General features: G+C 42.1%; 2 protein-coding genes across 2 annotated transcripts in view; one reads left to right on the top strand and one right to left on the bottom strand.

Annotated features, from left to right (window-relative positions):
* The window catches only part of LOC135080213 (guanine nucleotide exchange factor subunit Rich), a 32222-nt gene extending 17783 nt beyond the window's left edge, over window positions 1-14439 (bottom strand). The window contains exons 1-17 of the mRNA XM_063974896.1: window positions 14129-14439; window positions 13615-13722; window positions 11505-11654; window positions 10848-11031; window positions 10333-10466; window positions 9484-9575; window positions 8652-8768; window positions 7634-7790; window positions 6969-7082; window positions 6626-6883; window positions 5967-6135; window positions 5108-5299; window positions 3981-4147; window positions 3819-3890; window positions 3657-3728; window positions 3486-3557; window positions 2644-2715 (exon numbers count right to left, since the gene is read on the bottom strand). Coding sequence (XP_063830966.1) covers window positions 2644-2715; window positions 3486-3557; window positions 3657-3728; window positions 3819-3890; window positions 3981-4147; window positions 5108-5299; window positions 5967-6135; window positions 6626-6883; window positions 6969-7082; window positions 7634-7790; window positions 8652-8768; window positions 9484-9575; window positions 10333-10466; window positions 10848-11031; window positions 11505-11654; window positions 13615-13722; window positions 14129-14269 — 2271 coding nt within the window. The 5' untranslated portion in view covers window positions 14270-14439. The remainder of the gene's footprint in view (window positions 1-2643; window positions 2716-3485; window positions 3558-3656; window positions 3729-3818; window positions 3891-3980; window positions 4148-5107; window positions 5300-5966; window positions 6136-6625; window positions 6884-6968; window positions 7083-7633; window positions 7791-8651; window positions 8769-9483; window positions 9576-10332; window positions 10467-10847; window positions 11032-11504; window positions 11655-13614; window positions 13723-14128) is intronic.
* Window positions 838-2043, top strand: LOC135079874 (cuticle protein 18.6-like). The gene is made up of 3 exons (XM_063974496.1): window positions 838-939; window positions 1044-1136; window positions 1224-2043. Exons 1-3 carry the CDS (start codon window positions 856-858, stop codon window positions 1830-1832), a joined length of 786 nt encoding a protein of 261 aa, XP_063830566.1. The 5' UTR covers window positions 838-855; the 3' UTR covers window positions 1833-2043.
* Window positions 14440-14665: the final 226 nt, after the last annotated feature.

Here is a 14665-nt window from a genome sequence, read left to right on the forward strand (position 1 = left end):
TTATTTAAAATTATTTATGGAAACCATTAGTTTTAGGCTTTATTTGCTATAAAATTTGCTATAATATTATCAAGAGATGATGTGCCATATCTGTGATAGTACTAAATGTATGGAAGCCGGAAACATTCAATTTTCGGCTAGATCCAGTTTATTCTTTAACCTATTATTGGTACCGTTTGATAGAGCTCATGAAGCACTTTCAGGATCAGTAACTAGTTCTTTGATATCTTGTATAGTTTAGAAATAATCGAGTGAGATCACTTATCGTTTCCACCCTGTATAATTTACTCTTTCTTAGAGATAAAATAAATGTATGTGTTACTCTGTAAAATAAAAGTTTTATTCAATATCAACACATTTCTCACTTAAATAAACTAAATTCCAATACCATCTTATTATGTCCAGACTAGATACTTTTTGCATAACATAATTTTCGAAGCACCGGATGCAATAAACCAATGAATATTTTACCCACCCCATAGATAACGAGCAATAAGTGGCCCAGGTAAAAAAGTTATTATGTAACTGAAATAAATAACTATTCCACGCTTTCAACAGCTATTGATTGCAGAAAACGTATTGATACAGACAATGGATATCATAATTATCCAATTGCAAAGTCCACCCAATGATTGCACTTTTCATACAATTAATGTCATACACACACATTATTAGAGACAATTACTCGGTAACATAGCTGCATAATATACATGATTATTGACATAACGGGTTATGTTTGAAGGAAGGAATAAGTTTGCAAGTAAAAAATGTTTTGTGAGTCAAACCATCCGTGGAAACGAGAGGGCTGCCCGAAACCGGAGCGCGGCCGGGTCGAATAATTAGTGTAGTATAAATATGCAGGTGTTAATTGACAAAAGCACAGTGCACTTCGTTGGTTCACAGGAACACATTGTTTGCAAAATGAACACATACTTTGTGGTAAAATGTGTTTTAAAATAAAAATATTCATTTGTTTACAGATTGATCTTATGAGATCAATTACGTGTATATTTCGATCTTAAAAACGACTTTTGTATTTCCAGGTATCTTGCCTTTTGGCATTCACTGCAAGAGTGGCAGCTGCGCCGCATGGGCATGGGGTGGCATACTTGCCCATTACAACTGTAGATAAAATTGTAAGGAATCTTTCTTTAAACTTCAAAAAATATTTCGAAATGTAACTTGACAATGGATAAAAACCACAATCATTTTGTAACTTCCAGAATGACCCTAGCTACGCCTTCGACTACGCAGTGAACGACCCGTCAACCGGCGACAACAAGGCCCAATGGGAGGCGCGGCATGGGGACGTCGTGAAGGGCGCCTACTCTCTGGTGGAGCCCGACGGCAACATTCGCCTTGTAGAGTACACTGCAGACCCAGTCAGAGGCTTCAACGCGGTCGTCAAGAAGACCGGACCGAGCATTCACTCCGTCGCTCTACCCGTAGCCAAACCCATCGCCGTGGCTCCCGTGGTCGAGCATGTCGCCCCGGTTGTAGCTCACGACGTCGCCCCAGTACTGACGCACGACATCGGCCCCATTGTCAACCACGGCGTGGGTCCCATCATACACGAGGTTGCCCCATTAGCTCCGCTCGTTCACGATATCGGCCCGATCGCCCCTCTCGTCCACGAGGCCCCTCTCATCACCCCGCTCATCGCCCCGCTTGACATCCACTACCCCCTTCTACACTACGCCCCGTCCTACGGGCCCCTAGTCTCAGTTTCCGGAACCACGTACGGTGCCAAAGGCAACATCGTCCGCAGATGGACTGCTGGACCCATGTCTTTAGACGGCAAGAAGATAACCATTAGAACGAAACATCATTAAAGAATAATATTGTAAATAACTTCTCCGTGTATAAGTAACATAATTTAGTTACTCGCGGCGCTAGTGTGTTCTTGCATTGTCAGCGACGTGCAAAAATACACATAGGTCGAATAGAAGTTAAGCCTAATTTTACGACTCCGAAGCAACGAGGTGTACCTGACTCCGACGAATATGTATTCTGTCGCTGTAAATAAAGTTATTTATTTCCAAATGTTCTGTTTCATTTTCGTGTTATTTCGACGTTTATGAATAAAGATGCGGCCGGCTTTTGTGCGCGGTGAAGCGCGGCGGTGCAATTAGAATGTTACGTTTGTCGCGGTGCGCGCGCGCCGCTCACGCATATCAAATAGCCTGGTTTACTGGGTGATATAAATTGAACAATTAAATCTTGACAGATATAGACGATATAGTCTCATTTATGAAGTCACAATATTGTGATTGTGACGTACAACAAGTTAAAATAGCATTAAAATACGTAATAGCAATAAGTCATCTTCGAAATCATCAAACAATTCATTTCAAAATGCATGGTTTGGTTATATCATTATGATACATATTGTGAAGTTGTTTGGCACTGTCAATAAAGATGGGAAAATCGATACATGTCGATCGCTGGAATATTGTGAACCCATTCCTAATACAAGAATATTATGTTTAGCTGGACTCTCCAGAATACTAGAGATTAGATATACCACAAATTACTAGTAATCTTTATAAAAATAATTTGCAATACTTTAAGACTGGCAAAAGGCGTAAGAAAATTTCAATAAATACCTAGTACCTATAATAAAAAAATTAAAATAAAACTTACCGGATTGTTGTCTTCATCTACGTCATACTCTTCTCTCTGCACCATCATGAGTTTGCCGCTGGCGTTTATTACCTGTAAAAGATTAACAACTCAAATTAACCCGTTTCTTATTAAACGCAGCGTATAGGTGAACGCTACTCTTGGGCTAATAAATCACGGAGCGATATTCATCCACCTCGGTGACTTCTGACTTACCTATAGCTATATTCCTAAACTCATCATCTTCATTTTAGGCACAGAACGTCCACTACTGAACATAGGCAATTATAAACTCACAGGGCCGGATTTTTTTGTGGCTGCGGTATAGCTCGCCGAGATTTAGCGACCTAATGACGTCAGTCTCCATTCCTATATCGTTCGTTAGTTCGTTTCAGCCAAATGACGTCCACTGCTGGACAAAGGCCCCCCCAAGGCTTTCCACAATTAACGGTCCTGCGCTGCCCGCATCCAGGCTCTTCCCGCAACCTTTACTAGATTGTCGGTCCACCTAGTAGGAGGCCTGCCCACGATACGTCTTCCAGCCCGTGGTCGCCACTCATTCCTATATACAATAATACATAATATATGCAAGAGTTGCGTTGTGACAGCTTAGGCGGTTATCACACTGCGCCGCGCTCCGCCGCGGAGCGCGGGGCGACAGATTTAATCATTGTATGCAAGTACCTCAGTTTGTATAGAAAACACGCGCGGCACTTCACACTGACAACGCGTTCGCGCGCGTGATTTTTTATATGAAAATCACGCGCTCCGCGGCGGAGTGCGGCGCAGTGTGATAACCGCCTTAGCGACAGCGCCGAGACGTCACCGCTCGCACGCGGCGCACGTCACGATGACGCACTCACCAGCGAGTCGGGCGTGGGCACGGGCGGCGCGGGCTGCGAGGCGCGGTGCTGCAGGCGCGAGTGCGGCGAGTCCTGCAGCCGGCACAGCGACGCCGACACCACGCACGCGGGGTGCGACAGCGCCGAGACGTCACCGCTCGCACGCGGCGCACGTCACGATGACGCACTCACCAGCGAGTCGGGCGTGGGCACGGGCGGCGCGGGCTGCGAGGCGCGGTGCTGCAGGCGCGAGTGCGGCGAGTCCTGCAGCCGGCACAGCGACGCCGACACCACGCACGCGGGGTGCGACAGCGCCGTGACGTCACCGCTCGCACGTCACGGTGACGCACTCACCAGCGAGTCGGGCGTGGGCACGGGCGGCGCGGGCTGCGAGGCGCGGTGCTGCAGGCGCGAGTGCGGCGAGTCCTGCAGCCGGCACAGCGACGCCGACACCACGCACGCGGGGTGCGACAGCGCCGTGACGTCACCGCTCGCACGTCACGGTGACGCACTCACCAGCGAGTCGGGCGTGGGCACGGGCGGCGCGGGCTGCGAGGCGCGGTGCTGCAGGCGCGAGTGCGGCGAGTCCTGCAGCCGGCACAGCGACGCCGACACCACGCACGCGGGGTGCGACAGCGCCGAGATGTCCACCGCTTGCACGCAGCGCATGTCGATGCCGCCGGCTGAAATCACACGTCTCGTACTCAGTTACAGTAGGCGCGCGAGTTCATGTCCATCTTGAGGAATGCGGTAGTGCTGTTACCTAACTAATTATGCTAATGTCGATATCGATAATTATTACCAATTAAGTAGGTCAACCTTATCTACTTATTCCATATTTTTTGTAACTTATAAGTAAGTATAAGTATAAGTAAGTAAGTAAGGCCCCGATGGACATGAACTCGCGCTCCTACTGTAGAAGTTCTATGTTGCAACGGGACTATTCCCGTTCGTTCCCACCGCTGCAACTCCTGTGTAACCAGGATCTACAGCTTGACCGCCAATGAAAACCCAATCAGTGAAGGTCAAGTTTGTCCTGGGGGAATGTTAAACTTTCATTGGACCCGCAACGAAATTAATCAGAATAACATAGGTGGAGTTCGAAGTTAAGGTTCGACTTCCCTCCATTGCAAAACGGATGACAGGTGACAAACATAGGTTTAGTAACCTTTAAGAAAAGATAATATGCACCACGGACAATAAATAAAATTAAGGGGACCTAACTTATGAGCTATTAGCTACCTGCCAATAATATTTTTCACAAAATCGCTTAAAAGCACGGAATCTATGTTGCAAGCTGGTGATGTGTAAGCGCAAGAGGTGCGCGCGCGCAATTAGCTGTCCAGTCTGCAGCGTTTCGCGCCAAGTCGAAGCTAACGAGATTGTCACATGCTGCGTCACTCTGCGACACTCTGCGTCACTCGACGCTAAAATGACTGAGCGGTGTATAATAAGTTTGACAAGTTACTTACTAGCCCGCTTTCCCAACAAAAACTAATAAATACTAAGAGAGCTTAAGGCCCGGTTTCCACCAAGGCGGAGCGGAGAAGAAAACCAGACCGAAAAGTGACCTATTGGTAATACAGGTATTTCTTTTTGCGCTTGCGCACAAACTTATTGTCTATTTACAACTGCACACTCACCATTATCCAGACAAGTCAGCTCATAAATAGTGACGAGTGCATCAGCCCCGAATACGACGAGCTGGTCGTGCAGTATATCCAGCACGAATACTTGCGATTGCACGCGCACGATGCGCGCGAATTTGTTGTCTAGCTTCGCGTCGCGCGGGTAGAAGCGGATTTCGTCATGCCCGTCTAATATGCTGTAGCAACCTGGAACGATACGAAAGTGTTGACAATAGGAAATCTTAGACGATCTTTGGATTTTTGCGGCCTAAAAATTGTAGTTGAGGGCTCTATTTATCGGTCTTTGAAGGAAGAGGAGCATTCGTAGATCAGTGCGATGGCACTGTAGACTGAAAAGTTGTTATTCTGTCAATGAGGGCTATCGTTTTTATACTTAACAGTTGGCACCCCTGGCGATTGACAGGACCTTACTCTACAGTGGCGCCATCTTGATGAGTGCAAATGCGATAGTCCTCCTACCACTTTAGCGCTCACCAGTTGGTGTCACTGTCTTCGCTACTAGCAAGTGACAGGACCTTACTCTACAGTGGCGCTAACTGGTGAGCGCTAAAACGATAGCCCTCATTTTCGGGCCTATCTACGTCAGAGATAAACTGAATGAGAATTATTACTAGCTGCTAAGGAACTACTAAAGCTGGGCCGGATAACATAGTGTGGGCAGGCCCTCCACTATGTGGATCTGGTGAAGGTCGTGCGAAGAAACTGGATGCGGGTTGCGCCAGGACCGGTAATTATTTATTTATTTAAAATCTTTATTGCACACATCAAAAACAGTTATGGAAATCCTTGGGAGTGACCTTTCTCCAGCAGTGGACTTCATTTAGCTAAAATAAACGAAGGAACTACCACTCACCCACGACGCAATAGGCGCGGTACCAGAGCATGCCGCCGGTGACGACGAAGTCCTTCTCCTGGGCTTCATTCCCGAACAGTTTCCAGCGCCGCGCCGCACAGCTATAGTGCGCTAGACCGGTGCGCCCCGCTACGCATACGTTGCTGCCAGCTTCATCTATTGCGCTATACTGCAACGATATAAGGAACTCGTGAATAGAGACAGGATAGTGCCTTTCACATACGCCTTCGAATCTTCGACCAACATCTACGCTAGAGATGCTCTAGCGTAGATGTTGGTCGAAGATTCGCGGAATACAGACGCCGCAACAACACAAAACGTGATAACACAGATCGCAGAGTTAGCGTTGCACTGACGCTGTGTGATAAGTTATCGTTTTGGCGAAGTGTCATAACTGGGAATGCGTTACGATGACCGGACATCTACGATAGAATAATGCTAGTGAAATGGTTCTTAAAGTCCTGTGTTATCACCTATTTTATATGTTGCATGTTTCATAAATAATTTCTGATTACGCGGAAGCGTTGCAAACGTTAATCGGAGAAGAGATATATGCTCAATAAAATTGGGAGCTTTGTGCTTATCAAATTAATGGTCTGTGGTAGCAAGCAGAAGTTGAACAGTCAATCTTTATTATAATTCATTTTATGAGAACTTACCCTCAACGGCCAATTCGTAGCAATATAAGTGGCAGGCAAAGGGAGCACAATCCACTGTTTCCTGCACTCATTATCATCCACAAACTCCCTGTACTTTGTGCTATTGTCAAATTCCATGTTGTCCTGGATTCCGTTCTCGGCTTGGTACGTGTCTGATGAGGAGTCTATGATGGACAGTTTCGTCTTCCTTGTCAGATTGTCTTCTAAATTAACGTATAATTTGTCGTCAGCTTGCAGGTATAGATGCCTTTGATTGCTCTGCGAAAGAAATTTCACGGTAAGAACAGGCTGAACTAACAAAATAATAATGAGTTTGTCTTCTTAAAGTAGGAATACAACTTACCATACAGGGATTTACACTAAGAGGACTTTTGACGAAGTCTAATTGCAAAATGTTTGAACTTGAGTCTCCTTCTACCTTCACCATCCAGAGCTGATAGCCTTCTGTGGCCCATTCCTGGAATGACAGAAAACAAGGTATGATTTTTCACGAGCTGACTATGATTCAAGGAAATCCATTGTTTCAGATACTTATTATTCAGATATACACAGAACTATTTTAAAGCATAATACGAGTACAGTTATTCAGTTACATTAGATTGTCATTGCATCATCGTCAGCCTTGCATCTAAACGCTAAAATGAGCTCTAAGAGCCTCCGCTAAAACTCGCGCGGGCGCCTGCTCGCGTTTTTGTTTCGAAAAATAGTACGAGCAGCGTAGTGTTGTGGACGCGTGCGATGGGTTTTGGCACGTGCGGCTAGAGGAGCTCATAATTATTTTCGTTTCGACAACAAACCTACACAGTGTCAGCTCAAAACTCTGCTACAAGAGTGGCGTTGTCAGTAGAATTTAATAAACCTTCCTGCGTGAAGTTGGTTTTGCGCTCATAATGGACGACTGGGGATGCCTGCATTCACCCGCACAAGTTATAGCGTAAGCCCTAACTCACCAGGCTGGACACAACTCGCTGTATCTCACCAGGCTGGACACAATTCGCTCTAACTCACCAGGCTAGACACGACGAGCGGATTGTGGCGGCCCCGGTCCTGACTGAGGCCGTGGTCCCAGGCCAGAGAACACATGAGTAGCGCTCCGAATGTGCTCCAAACTGATACGCCTCCTCTTTCCCAGCTCACCGCTACTGCGCGCCCGTCAGCTGTCCATCTACAAGCGAAAAGGAATTATTTGTGAACACTTTTAAGTTCTAAATGCTTTGCCAAGCAGATTGCGATCATAGGTCTAAAGCAGTCTTTCCCAAAGTGGGCGATAACGCCCCCTTGTGGGCGCTGCAGGCTTTAAGGGGGGCGGTAAGAGACCCAGAAAAAAAATCGGGACGTTGTGTAGAGGCTTGGGAGGCGTCATCTACTAGGAGGACTCTTAGACAACGACTGAGCTCGACTCTTGACTACAAAAATGGGGGGCGCTAAAAAATAATGTATTCTCAAAGTGGGGTAGACTAAATAAGTTTGGGAACCACTGGTCTAAAGCTATATGTCCAGTTGCGCGGGCGCCAGAGCTCTGTGTCGCGGTAATTCACAACTTAGCAATAGTACACAGCGCTTTAGCGCTTTGCCGCGCGTTAGCTGAACGGTTGGCAAAGCTTTAAAGTTTGTCTGTCAGCAGATAAACAACTTTTTCAGATACTGGATAGAAATATCTGACAGATAGATATGTGACAAATATCAGTCACTAGTAATCAGCAACCTTTATTTGTTAAAAATTGTCTGAAACTTTACTAGTGAAACTGGCTCTCACTGAACTCTATTACGAGTTTACACTGATCTGAAAACACAAATTTATATTTTCCAGATTCATATTCGTTTAACATCATCATCATTAACGGGAATAGACGATGATAAAGAAAGAAGACTTTTAATTACCTACTTATACTCACCTCGACTATCTCAGACTTACCTTACACAAAATTATCACTTCACGGGATTTATTGCAACAATATCTATTTTAACGGTAACGTGAAGTGATAATTTTATAGTAAAAATGCAACATAATAGTTTAAAATATTACCTTACACACTTCACGGGCCCCGGATCCCCGGGGAAATCTTTTGAACTTAGCAGCATTGTGTGTGATAGTTCCAAGCCGCCGGTCGCTTCATCTATCGTAAACACGTCAACTTGGGAACTGTAATTAAATTAAAAATATGCAATTTACTATGACATCATGATTCAATGAGGGCTATCGTTTTAGCGCTCACCAGTTGACGCTATAGATCCTTCATGAATCATGATCCACGAAGACGCGCCACACTACTTTTTGGTCGAGGAAAGCGCGGGGTTCGTCGAATATTCCAGTCACTGTACTTACAATATTCTGTGTTCGTATGAGGTTACGCTCCAGGGCTGCTCTAATTCGTTTTAATTTATTTGTTTTGTTTTATTTTACGTGGCCAATTTATTAAATAATACAGCATTCTGCTAATCCATCGTTTTGTATTAGTAAACAATGTGTTTCTATGGAGACGTCATCCATATAGACATGAGTATAGTATCCATGAGTGCACACGCACACTACAATAATGACGCTCGGATTGCTCGGATCAAACTCCCCGCACCCCGCGCTTTTCTCGACCAAAAAGTGGTAGGGCGCGTCTTCGTGGATAAAACGATCTATACTGTATAGACTATAGAGTGAGGTCACTGTCACTTGCTAGTGGCAAACACAGTGGCATGGCGGCGCCAATTGGTGAGCGTTGAAGCGGTAGGAGGACTATCGCATTTGCACTCACAAGGATGGCACCACTGTAGAGTTGGTTCATTCAATAGCCAGTGGTCCCAACTGTTAAGTATAAAAACGATAGCCCTCATTAAGCTTAGTCAATTGTTTGTTACTAACTTACTTTTTTCTACCAATAGCAATTAGCCTGAATTTGTGGTTAACTCGAGCACACGTCGCGTCATCAATTCCTTGCGCCCATATGCCTTGGACTGCCTGAAAATGTGTTAAACTCAAATTATACTTTACTTAATTATATTTTGAACACAGAAGGTATAGGGGTATATTCAAATCATATTATGATAGCCAATTATACAGTGATAAACATAAACTTAAAAATGAGGGCAACAATAACAGATAAACGACTAGCCTTGCAATTATCATAAACTTGCAATATAAATAAAATTGTGTAGGGCAATAATGCACACTGCATTATTGCTTGCATGTGTACAAATATTACACTTCATTTCAAAAATGGCAATCAAATAAGACTAAATAGATTATTACAAATTGATTTTTCGAAATAGTAAAGTACACTCGCAAGGAACTGGCATTATAGAATCACTCTCAGGGAATAGCACAATACAGGTTATTAAAAATAATAGAACTCTTCGTTACTCCAAGAAGGCACACCACAAACACTTCCACACCTCTCAGTCTTACCCTCAAATCGAAATCCGATAACATCTGGATGTAACAATCACAATGAATTGATGATTTTGGACAGAAAAAGATATAAAGTGTGCAAATAACAGATTGGCAAACACGTAAATAATGAATTTAGGCCTGTATTATACTAAATATAAACTTTTTAATGGTTTGAGTTTCTCAAAGTATTTAGTTAGATTAATCTATGCTTGAGTTTTGAGCCTGCTTTCATGATACAGATCTAAAACTGAAATAGCATTTGCCGTCCTGTATTTATTAAATAAATATAATTTAGAATACATACATTGTTACTTATGCCACTTACATTGGGATCAAACTTGAGATTCGGCGCGGTGAGATACGCCGCGCGCCCGTCGTTGAGCGTTATGCCAAAACCGCATACCAGTGGGGAGTATTCTATGTCGTTTACATGTGTGTTATCTTCGAGGATTGGTTCCGCTAAAAGTAATAAACATTTAGAGAATGAGTTTTCTTATAAAAATCAGGAGTTCTGGAAAATATTGGATGTTGGTAGATTAGCTGTGTGGTACTGGCAGAGTAAAATAGGACCACCCCCACTCTTTCCGTGGATGTCGTAAGTGCCGATTAAGGGAGAAATATGCGTCAGGTTTCCCCAAACTGTCTGGCAAGTATAAGGAGTGTAGGCCAAATTCTGCATTTGCTTCTCAGCGAGGAATTTGAGAGGAATTTCGAGAGGGTCCCTGCACTGGACACCAAGTGGCATTCCTACACATACAATCTGGTTCGATTGAGACTGTCATGCTGAAAGGCTTAGAAGATTGCCTACCACAATCAGCCAATAAATATTCCAGGCCTTACCTTTAGACACCTGCTGGTTGATTGAGAAGGGTATACGTCCCAGGTCAAGACAGTAGTCCCGATTCTGCACGCCGTCCCAACGGTACCGCAGTAGATGCGCACGCGTCGTGCATACCAACAGTTCCGTGCCGGATATACAGCACATGCGCGTGATTTGACCGTCCCACACTAGAACTTCTTTGAACTGGAAACGATGAATGGAGATTTTGAACTTTTGTGTTCCAATACATTTAAAACTAACGACGATGATGTTTAGTTGCAAGTACTTAGTGATTTACTCTAAAATAAATATCGCGAGAATAATTCCCGTTTTCACCATCAATCCCTAATTTTTAAGTGACCCCTATGGTAACACATAACAGGAATTTTGTTCTCATAGGGGTTACTTAAAAATTAGGGATTGATGGTGAAAACGGGCTTTAGTGTCTAGAAGTTACACACGTGCGCGCGGACGCGGGCACCACTATGCACGCTCGAAAAAGGTTTTACATGTTTTTCAGTACGACGCGCCGCACGTGCTACGCGCTCGCGTGAGCACACACATAGATTTAACTTAATTTTAAACTGCATGTGTCAAACAAGGCTGTATGTTTCTTTAATAAAGATAAATAAAATAAAAATAAATAAAGAAAGAAACTTATCATATTTTATGCTTACCAATTTAATTTTAAGCGATGGTATAACTTCTTTAACAAAGAGCTCGGCGGAATCCCGACGCAAACTAGCCGTGGGCGGGTCATATTGCTGATATGCAGTTTGCTCCGTTAACCCCTCCACATTATACAGAATTAGGTGTCCTTCTGAAGTCTGAATTTGAAAAAGAATTGTGATACATAACACTGGCATTCTTGTTTTCTAGACCTAATAAATGTAGTGTCCGACCGAATGTTCGGTTTCGGTTTCGTTTTCGGTTGAGTTTCGGTAAAAACACGAGTTTCGGTTTAGTTTCGGTTTCGGCGGCAAACTTGCCGAAACTACGACCGAAACCGAATGTGCATTCAGGAGTTTCCGCGCTGTTATCGGTCATGTTCGGCGCGTTGAATGAGTGAATGAATCCGATCAGAGCCAATTTTATTTATTTAAACTTTAATGCCAAAATTAATTTGTACATAAGGCGAACTTAATGCACGAAAGTATTCTCGACCAGTTTACCTTTGGGTTGAGCAGAAAAGAAATTTGTTTGGCAGTACTTCTAGTGCAAAGAGAGAAAAAGAAAACAAATATGCTACATAAATACGTAAATAATATATAAAATATACAATAAATAAATACATACATAGAATAGATGATTGAGTTAAACTGAAATTACAATTCATGAAGATGAAATCATTTGGAGGAAGTGGTTATGGACAGATTTTTTAAAATAAAACTTACTAGACGCTTGCCTGGTCTCTTCAGGCAGAGAGTTCCAGAGCCTTATGGCCTGGAGACGGAAGGAATCGGAGAGAAAACCAGTTCGGTGAAGAGGACTGGAAAGAACGGACTTGTTGGAGGAGCGGAGCTGACGTGAGTGCGTAGAGCTGAGAAGGTTAAACTGAGACTTAAGATATGAAGGAGAGTTGGGATCATTTTGAATTCAAAAAAAGGGTAGAGAGAATTCTGACTTTGCGTCGAAGCGAGAGAGGCAGCCATTGAAGCTGGGAACGGTAAGCGGAGATATGGTCATATTTACGCAGACAGAAAATAAAGCGAATGGCATTATTGACCAGGCGATCCAACCATCTGATTTATCTAAAGTTAAGTGAAAACAGTGCAATAAATTATATTCACTAGGAAGTTCCTAGCCTAGAAGGCAAACTATTACTTGTTTGAAACTACACTTGTCTTACCATGAAAATCTATATGATTTAAAGAGAAAACAATAAAGACTGACTGACTATAATAACGTTTTCTTTATTTTTCCCTCAAAATATGAGCCTTGTAAGGAAGTTTCGGTTTCGGTTTCGGTTTCGGCCGAAATAGACACCGTTGCCGAAATTCGGTTTCGGTTTCGGTTTCGGTCGTAAAACTAGTTTCGGTCGGACACTAAATAAATGATTTATAATGTACTAGCTTTCCGCCCGCGGCTTCGCGCGCGTGGACTACATTATTTTTACGGAACCCTATTTTTTCCAAAATAAAATTTAGCCTATGTTACTCGTGGATAATGTAGCTTTCGAATGGTGAAAGAATTTTTGAAAACAGTCAAGTAGTTTTTGAGCCTATTCATTACAACCAAACAAACAAAGGTTTCCTCTTTATAATATTAGTGTAGATTTACTTCAAATGAGTAAACAGAGGAAAGTTTATGCATTCATTTTTTTTTATGAATTACAAGATCTGAAAAGGTTGTGAATTTAATGGAACTTAATATTGATTTGATTATTGAATATTTTCTATTAGTTTTTTTATTTTTATTTTTTATAAACTTTTGAAAGAACTTTTTTAAATATTAGATTTCATAAATCACAAAGCAACAAAAACATTTTGCATCTTGTGGTTTATCAATCATACTATACTGAATAATCTTATGATGATAGAAATTAATTACTAAAACCAAATGTTTCAAGGAATAAATGGTAACTAAACACACTAATTGATTTGATGATTATTAACCTAATCAGAACAATTAAAGTCAATTATGCTTCAATTTGTATTATTTTTCCAAACCATTTAATTTGTGTTGTGCACAATAAAGAGACTACATTACATTTAAAACTCTTATGCTAAATAAGAATAATTCAAATTATGTAAAAAATTAGAATAACAAAGATAATAATAAACTTACAGAAATACATATCATTGAAGAATCTGGTTTCCATTCTACTCCGACATTCACACCAAGCCTCTGGAGAGATTCAGCACTCCGTTTGTGGTACACTATAGGAACAGTGGGCTGAAAAGTCAAAGCAGTATGCTTTTATCATATTATACAAGTTGTAAATCATAACAATGATGATCAAAATATGATACTATCAAATTATTGATCTTCACAGTCTTTGAGTTAACTTTTTATGTGTTGATGGTATGTATCCCAGTAAATCGTGTCAATTGGAAGTTCAATAATCCCTTAAGAGTCCAGGGATAGCAAAAACTGATTACAAATATCAGTCTAGATTCTTGAGGTCATTTACCTCTTTAACTTTTGTTGAACACTATTTTGTATGTGTAGATCAGTATGTCTAATAAATGAACGAAGAAGTAGCATCATCAGTTCTAATTTTGTATAGGAATAGGTAGTTATAATAAACGTCAGGATCCTTGTAGGATGAATGAATAACATGAGACAGAACTAAGCTTACCTTGCAAAACCACACCATGAGACAGTCATCACTAAGTGATGCAAATAATATTTTGTCTCTATTAGAAACGATCTGTTTGATAATTTGATTATCTGCACCTAGATTCTTCAGAACTTTGGGCCATCCGATAGGAAAATACATCTTGAATTAAAAACATTGGCTGCTTTATTGTACTAAATGTAAATTATGTATTCAATTATATATCATTTTTAGTTCGTAGTAGCAATATACGAGATTTCGTAGCACGAGTATTCTAATTAATTCTATTTAATCAAAAATACTTTAAAAAATCGAAACAGTTCGTCAACAAATCGACGACACTGATAAAAAAAAATGACATTTGGTAATCTAGCTGTTCATATTACTTTTCTCTATGTCTCTGTTCAACAAAAATTAATTCTCCATCGAGCTACTCTAACGAACTAGTTCAGTACTTCAGTAGCTCGTTAACCTTTTCAGCGCCACGGTCATTGACGAGGAGAGGAGATCGCTCGCGCATTTGATTCGCGTCCATAGAGTTATTAACTCTATGTTCGC

The sequence above is a fragment of the Ostrinia nubilalis genome, chromosome 17, assembly GCF_963855985.1.
Source record: "Ostrinia nubilalis chromosome 17, ilOstNubi1.1, whole genome shotgun sequence".
NCBI classification, from domain to species: domain Eukaryota; kingdom Metazoa; phylum Arthropoda; class Insecta; order Lepidoptera; family Crambidae; genus Ostrinia; species Ostrinia nubilalis.